Raw genomic sequence first — 8,698 nt, 5'->3', positions numbered from 1 at the left:
AAAAAAAAAAAAAAAAAAAAAAAAAAAAAAAAAAAAAAAAAAAAAAAAAAAAAAACTATATATATCTTCTAACATTTCATCTTAATTAATTTTCATTTTTTAAAAAATAAAAATACTCTCGTTAATATTATATTTAAAAAATACTTATAAAAATTTTAAAATAACATTCCTATCATTTTAAAATTTATTATTTCATAAATTATCTCTAAATATTTTAATGTTATTTTTTTAAAGTTTATTAATATTTTTGAAATGTAATACTCTTTTTTTTGAATTAAAGGTATTTTTTTTATTTTTAAAAAAAGTTTAAAGTTATTAATAAAAACCTTTTTAAAGGTGAGCCCATTTTGAAAAATAAAATAGTTATTTATGTAAAATGAAACCTTATGAGCCTTAGTGGTATATTGGGCTTTTCAGATGCAGCCCACTTTATAAATTCTAATATTTGAATTCGATACTCGATGGTCTCAACGTTTCCGTACATTCTATGTGATATGGCTATTGTGAGATTTCACACCAATTGAAAAGGGAAACGAGTGTCGACGAGGACACTGGGCCCACAAGAGGGGTGGATTGTGAGATTATACATCGGTTTGAGATGGAAACAAACTATACTTTTAGAAAGGTGTGGAAACTTATCCCTAATACACACATTTTAAAAACTTTGAAGGGAAGCCCGAAAGGAAAAATCCAGATAAAACAATATCTGCTAGTGGTGGGCTTGAGCTATTACAAATGCTATCGAAATTGGGGCTCGAATGGGGGTGGATTGTGAGATCCCACATCGATTAGAGATGAGAATGAAGCATTCATTATAAAGGTGTGGAAATCTCTTTCGAACAGACCCATTTTCCTATAGTTGCTAGTCATGGGCTTGAGTTGTCACAGTCACATAATTTACTTCTTACTCTTAAAAGTGAAAACTATTTATACATAGCAACACAGAGTCCTCTTTGAGCCACTGAAAAGGACGATGAACCTTGTTGTTATAGACAATAACTTTCATTTCCTTTAAGCTTTTATTAATCATCGTATCATTAGAATCGTTCTCATTCGAATGCAACATTAGTTCATTCACGTACCTCTCTTTTACTCGTATGTCAAATTGTAGCTATATGCTGCTTTAGGGTATTATTTATAGAATGTAGTAAATAAAGTCGAAAAAAGATTCAATTCAACCGAGTCGAAGGCTATTTTGGGTATTTTTTAAATTATTATTATCATTATTATTATTGTTGTTGTTGTTATTCATAGCTTACCATTTATGGGACAACTACATTTATAAAACAATAATAAATAAATAAATAAATAACCGTAAATTTTGAAAAGAAAAAAAAAAAAAAACATGTCGCTATAAATGAATCAATGGATGAAGAGAACTGTTTATGTGTCAGTCGTTCACATGATGAATACTTCGTCAAACCCATACATTTTTTTTTAAATTTTAAAATTTTAAATAATATTTTTAAAAAATTAAAATTTAAAAAAGAAATTTCCGACAGGTTTGCATGTTGCGTTGGTACGGTGTTCAGAAATTGGTGACAGGTTGAGAACCAATTACGTGGCCGCCCCACCCACCAGCGTAACAAATTTTCCCACACGCTCCTCTCGCACGTGTCAACTTCAAATCTAACTCGGTCTAAACTCGGCTTGACTCGGTTCGGTTGGTCCGACTTTTTCCCTACAATTATTAACAAAGAAAGCTGCAACAACATGAGGTCCTTTTCCTCTACAAGTTCCCTTCTTTTTGTGCTAACCTAATTTCTTCCAATTTTTTATTTTTTGTTTTTAATGTCATAATATTTTATATATTTCAAATCTTTTTATTTTAAAATTATTGTGTTAGAATTTAACTCGAGCAAGACAATATTTTAAGTTGAGAAGGAGACGAACAACTTGATAGAATTGACTTGGAAAATGACCTATCGACCGGATGTTTTTTAATGTTGAAGTATTTGTAAGACATGAATGTTCGAGTTTAAGGGCAAATTTGTAATTTGACTTGATAATAGAATTATTGAGAAACATCAAATTTGTTATGGGCGAAGTTGGAGCACGGAAAATCACAAACAAAATTGCCGAGAAAACCCTAGAAGGATCGAGTGTGTAGAGCAAAGCAAAGGTGGAAGTCCAATTTCATGCATAAGGTTGACCTCACACCGGAGAATATGGGCCACAATCGCACTCTTGCGGCAGCAGATGCGACACTTGTTCTAACCCAGGGAATAAGTCAACTATGAGAAATTTGGACTTCGCAAACAACGTTTGCGTATGCTCGAGCTTCAAGTCATGTTCGAGAGAAATGTTTTCGAAAACGTGAACGAGAAAATTCGTCGAAAACAATGATATAAGCTAAAAGTGATTAGACATTAACGACTTTGATAGCATATAACCCAGGTAGGAAGAAACGATAATTGGTCATATCCCTCTATAGTACATTTTGGGGCTTTTTAACTCTGACAAGTGTAGACATGATTTTGGTGAACGGTCATGCACCTTCGTATTGACACAACATGAAATAGTAGAGGCTTATCTCAGATGAAACTATGTAAAAGAGTTTTGGAATGGGCATACGACCATGGACAACACGTCTTGGACAAGCATGACCGTGACACCATGCATGCCTTTGGCCGCTAGTATTTATTATTCGGCTTGATTTTCTTCATGTTTTTACCTAATTCACCATAGAAACGGTATTGTCTTCATATACGTCTATATCTTCAACTTAGCAAAGCTAATCTCGACCCTTAGGTAATCGAAACGTCTATTTAGTATCATAATCTCAACACGATATTATACAAATAACTTTATTGAAGTATCGACATAATTTTATATTAAAATATTATTCAATAAATCTATTAATTTTATATTAAAAATTAAAATAAATAGGGACCAAAATAGGCAAAAAGGTAAAAGTATAAGGACAAGCCAAGGATGGAGGGAGTCGAGGGACACGTGCCTGTCTTAGCCTCTCCGATACGTGGACAGAACACTTTGTAATTAATGTCCCAAATATAGCCTCGAATAATGAACTTTATTACAGAATCTGCCACTGCAATTGGCACGTGCCGACAAAAAAATGTCAGGAAAAAAAAAGCAGAGGGAAGGGGTAGAAGTGGAAATTTACATTTTCGGAGATTTTGAGGCCAAAGCTAAAAACCCCACTCAATCTTTCCTCGGACCACAAAAGAAGATTTTGGTGGGTCTACGTAATTATTCATAAAATAATTTTTGTTTTTATATTAAAAATAAATCACTAATTATCGCCTCAAAATCATTAATTTGACGGGTTAATGGAGAAATTTGATCAGTGGGCTCGTAGGTAGTTCGAGCTAGCCTATAAAGGAAAGATCAGCTCAATTCAACATGTCAAATTGAGCTGAATTTAAGTTGTATATCGTAAATAAGAGTGTCTCGTATTTATACTATAACACTTGTCAAGACGATCAAGTCTTTTTCGTCCTAATAGTCGACACCCTCATCAGCTCAGTTTCTGAGCCTCGAGGTGCTCGTTTTGCTTCTTCTAGAAATATGAGCTTTAATGGATCTCTCGTGTCTTCTTTCAAAGGTAGGTTCGTGGGCTTGCACACGTATTGATCGACGCATTTTAAACATGTGTTTGTTTCTTCCTTCTTAATGATTTGGTTTGTGTCTCTATGTTAGATGGTTTGTGGACATTTGAATTTTGTTTGGATTAAAAGCTCCAAAATTTGAACTTGCAAAGGTCTCCAATGGCTAGGGATCCCATGACTTAGCTAGGACCACAAAACTTATGCCAATTTAATAATGCATTGCATCATCCCATCTACATTTACATCAATTAAAAAAAATCAAATACGAACGTAAACCCTAATAATAGCTGATGGTTCTTGTACTCGAGAACATATTCGAACCTTGACATGGTGGTTCATAGCTACGCGCTCTTAATTGTTCTAAGCTGTCACTATCTAAACACGTCCTAAAATTTTTCTTATCATGGTTGGTTTTTCGATTGGTTATGAGCAAGGAGTTCAAACACTTAACACATTAGATTATATCCTCGTGCTATTATCCTCTAAGCTACAATTCCGATTCATCACCACTGAATCTATACACAAGGCTTTTTTTGTCATCAAGTTTAGAAAGCTGAGAGACCAGGGTTTTGATCGATGATGTTTTATGTGAGATCCCACATCGGTTCGAGAGGAGGACACATTTCTTATAAAGGTGTAGAAGTATTTCCCGAACAGATGTGTCTTAAAATTGTGGGGTTGACGACGATATGTAACGGGCCAAAATAGACAATGTTTACTAGCAGTGGGCTTAGACTATTATAAATGGAATCAGAGTCAGACATTGGGCGGTGTGCTAGCGACGACACTAGGCCTCCAAGGGGGGTGGATTGTGAGATCTCACATCGGTTAAAAAGAGAAACGAAGCATCCCTTATAAGGGTGTGGAAACCTCTCCCTAACAGACGCGTTTGAAAATCGTGCGGCGATACGTAATAGGTCAAAGCGGACAATGTCTGTTAGTGGTGGGCTTTGGCTGTTATAAATGATATCAAAGCTAGACACTGGACAGTATGTCAACGAAGACACTGGGAGGGTGGATTGTGAGATCTCAAATCGGTTAAAGAGAGAAACGAAGCATCCCTTATAAGAGTGTAGAAACCTCTCCCAAACAGACGCGTTTGAAAATCGTGCGACGATACGTAATAGGTCAAAGCGGACAATGTCTATTAGTGGTGGGGTTTGGCTGTTATAAATGATATTACAGCTAGACACTGGACGGTATGCCAACGAAGACACTAGGAGGGTAGATTGTGAGATCCCACATCAGTTACAGTGGAGAACGAAACATTCTTTATAAGAGTGTAGAAACCTCTCCCTAACAGACTTGTTTTAAAACCGTGAAGCTAACGACGATACGTAACGAACCAAAACGAACAATATCTACTAGCGGTGAGCTTGGACGATGACCGGAAAAAAAAGGTTTTGCATGCGATTGAATGGGTGGCTATTACTTAATCCAAAGCTAAACCAAGCATTGAAGCACTTAGTACTTGCCTATTACCATAAACACACACAGCCGCCTCCACATTATCATCATCCTTACCTTTTCTCAAGCTCCTCTTTTGTTGCCCTTGAATGCTTTTAAACCAGACCAAGAATGACACCCTTCCTGATAGGCATATTTTTAGCCTGGCCAGCATGTGATTGGGTAAGTGTCTTAAGTCTTAACCCACAAGTTCTTTCTTTATTTCCTTAACGCCATGGCCATCCACCCCTTTTCTTTTGCTCCCTTGACACCCCACTTTATTGGGATTTAATGGAATCTATGTCAGTGAATGAAGTGGAAAGAACAAACCAATTCACTTCTGCTACACTTGTTTGGGAACACCTTCTTTCCCTTCATTCAGCTCCCTCTTTCCCTTTCATTTTTACTCTCTTCTTCCCCCCCAATCTCCACCTTTTTGGGAACTTCCAAGTGCCAATCTTCTTGGAACACAGTTTTTGCAGAGACAGAGGTTGAGAAAATGGCATCATCAACCTCAGGATCATCGAAGAGAGCTCGAGGAGCTAACAATGCCGGGAGTCAACCAGTTTCTTGCCTTGTTGATGGCTGCAATTCAGATCTAAGCAACTGTCGGGATTACCACCGCCGTCATAAGGTTTGTGAGCTGCATTCTAAGACTCCTCAGGTTACCATTGGTGGCCTGAAACAGAGGTTCTGTCAGCAGTGTAGCAGGTAACTTTGTTGGTGTTTTTGTTCTCTGACCACAACTTTTGAGCACTACCCATTATTCTATTCTTGTTGAAAAGCTCCGAGGAACAGTTTTTTGCGCTTTGTGTTGACCAATCAGCTGAGGTTTTGTGGAATTTGCAGCGGTTTTGAATGCTCTGTTCTTCTTAGAGAGCTTAAAAGTGGACTGGATTTTGGTCGTTTTAAAGGCTTAGGTGATATTGAATTCCTGTTTGCTCTGTTTTTTTGTTGTTGTCTTATTATAGGTTTCATTCACTTGAGGAATTTGATGAGGGGAAAAGGAGCTGTCGGAAACGACTGGATGGCCACAACCGCCGCCGGAGGAAGCCTCAGACTGACCTCTTGCCTCGATCTGCTGGGCCTTTCTCGTATCATCAAGGTTAGATTTTTCTTACCCTTTTGAAGGAAGCTACCAAGTTTTCATAAGAAATGGCTAGATTTTGTTGGGTTTTAGTTCAATCACACGTTTGTTGGATAGGGGAACGAAGATTTCTGGTAAGTTTGTGAAAAATTCTCTTTAATAGACGCGTTTTAAGACCGAAGCACTGAAGAGGAAGTTCAAAGAGAATAATATTTACTAACAGTGGACTTAAGCCATTACAAATGGTATCAAAGTCAGTCAGTGTGCTACCAACGCCCAAGGAGTGAATTGTGTGCACTCAAAGGAGTGGATTGTGAGATCCCACATCGGTTGTAGAGGAGAACTAAGCATTCCATAAGGGTGTGGAAACCTCTCCATAGTACCTGCGTTTTAAAATTGAAGCACTGAAGTAAAAGCCCAAAAACACGATATTTACTAGTGTGAGTTTGAGCTCTTACAAATGATATCAAAGCTAGTCAGTGATGATTGTGGGCACTGAAGGGTGTGGATTCTAAAATCCCACCTCTGTTGGAGAGAGGATACAAATGGTATCAGAATTAGTCACTGGGCTGTATGTCAGCAAGGATTGTGGGCACTCAAGGGTGTGGATTCTAAGATTCCACCTCGGTTGAAGAGAGGATACAAAGGGTATCCGAGCTAATCACTAGGCTATGTGTCAATGAGGATTGTGGGCGTCTAAGGGTGTAGATTCTAAGATCCCACCTCGGTTGAAGAGAGGAAGTAATCATTCTTTGAGCATGAAAACTTCTATCTACTAGACGTGTTTTGAAACCAATCTTAACCGATGTTAATGTGTTTAATTCTGGCAGGTTCTCACTTGTTGGCATATACAAGCGCACAAGTTTACCCATCGACCACCGTGAGCAGCCACGGCTGGTCCTCCACCGGAGAGACAGCCGCCCTTCACAGGGACCAACAACTAAATTTCCTCGAAAAACAGAGCCTGTTTGTGGAACAATCCGACCACAGCAACAACTACAAAACGGCGCAAACACTGGCCTTCATGCACGGCGGCCCGACAACAACATGTCAACCCCTCCTCCGGTCCATGAATACCCTGTCAGAAAACGGCGGCGGAGGCGGCGGCGGCGGGGAAAGAAACAAGATGATTTATGACAGGTTCAGAATTGGGGTTAGTGAATCAGATTGTGCTCTCTCTCTTCTGTCATCACCACAGGCTCAGACTGATCATCAGCCACAGCAGCAGCCGCAGCCGCAGCAGGCGGAGAGTGGTTCTTCTGGGCATTTGGATTTGGGCAGAATCGAACAGCATCAGCGGAGCGCCGCCGTTTCTCTGCTGCAGCCATTGAACCACCACCACCATAGCCATAACAGTTATGAGAATTCTGATTCCGACAATCATGGAGGGGCCCTTAATTTCCCCGGGATCTTTGGAATTGCCTCCGAGAATCCTGGAAATGAATCCCCTTCCACCCTCCCATTTCATTGGGAGTAGAATTTTGTTGATTTGATTTAATTAACACCCATTTTTATTAGTATGTTCTTCAAAACACTATTTGAATTTAGTAAGTTTCGTGTTGGTTTATATGATTTCAATTTAATCGGTATAATTGAACATGTTAAAAGTTTTAAATTTTTCGTATCTTTGCCCAATTCAACACTTTCAAAGAAAGGTAGTCGAACGAGACTTCGTTATCGTCAGCATGGTGGCTTAACATAACATACATGACATATGATCGGATAGGACGCTCTATATCTAGGTTTAGGGTTTAGGGTATTGTTGTTAGCTTCATGATTTTAAAACGCGTATGGGTTCCACACATTTATAAGAAGTGTTTCGTTCCCATTTTGATAGATGTGAGATATCATGATCTACCCTTCTTGAAAATGCTTCGTTCACTTTTGGAAGCGACGTTGGATCTCACAATCCACGATGTTGGCACACTGCTCGGTCTACGAGGGAGAGATTTTCACACCCTTATAAAAAATGTTTTGTTACCCTTTGTGAATCGATATAGGATCTCACAATCAAGCTCCTTAGGGTCCAGCGTTCTCGTTGACACACCGCCCGATTTACTAATGAGGTTTCCACACCTTTATAAGAAATAATTTGTTTCCCTTCCCACCTGATGTGAGATCTCACAATCCACCCACACTTGAGAATGCTTTGTCCCGGAAACCTCACAATTCACCTCCCCTTGGAGTCCAATGTCCTTGCTAGCCCATCACTCGGTGTCTAACTCTTATACCATTTGTAACCGTCTAAGTCCACCGCTAGTAGATATTGTCCGCTTTGACCCATTACATCTAATCGTCAGTCTCACAATTTTAAAATACAAGAGATTTTCACGCGGTTATAAAATTTAAAATTTAAATTTTCGTTTTTCACCAAGAATCAAGAATGCTTTTTTTTTTTGGTTCTTTTTTCTTGGGCTTACTTTTGCTATCATTTTGCTTCTCTTTTTCTATCTTTTCATCCATAATTGTGTTCATTATTTTCACTTTCTTTATGACAACTCACAAGATTCCGATTAATTTTGATGATGGCTGGGTAAATTCTTAAACCCCTTATACATTAATTACTGCAGTAAAAAAAAAAAAAAAAAAAAAA

At 38.2% G+C, this 8,698-nt stretch overlaps 1 protein-coding gene across 1 annotated transcript; it reads left to right on the top strand.

Annotated features, from left to right (window-relative positions):
• Positions 1–5,184: 5,184 nt before the first annotated feature.
• LOC111457246 (squamosa promoter-binding-like protein 13A) lies at positions 5,185–7,694 on the top strand. The gene is made up of 3 exons (XM_023099446.1): positions 5,185–5,729; positions 5,990–6,123; positions 6,936–7,694. Exons 1-3 carry the CDS (start codon positions 5,329–5,331, stop codon positions 7,580–7,582), a joined length of 1,182 nt encoding a protein of 393 aa, XP_022955214.1. The 5' UTR covers positions 5,185–5,328; the 3' UTR covers positions 7,583–7,694.
• Positions 7,695–8,698: the final 1,004 nt, after the last annotated feature.

Source organism: Cucurbita moschata, unplaced genomic scaffold (assembly GCF_002738365.1).
Source record: "Cucurbita moschata cultivar Rifu unplaced genomic scaffold, Cmos_1.0 Cmo_Scf00019, whole genome shotgun sequence".
In the NCBI taxonomy this organism is placed as follows: domain Eukaryota; kingdom Viridiplantae; phylum Streptophyta; class Magnoliopsida; order Cucurbitales; family Cucurbitaceae; genus Cucurbita; species Cucurbita moschata.
The sequence above is the reverse complement of the archived record's forward strand: the minus strand, read 5'-3'. Positions and strand labels throughout refer to the sequence as shown.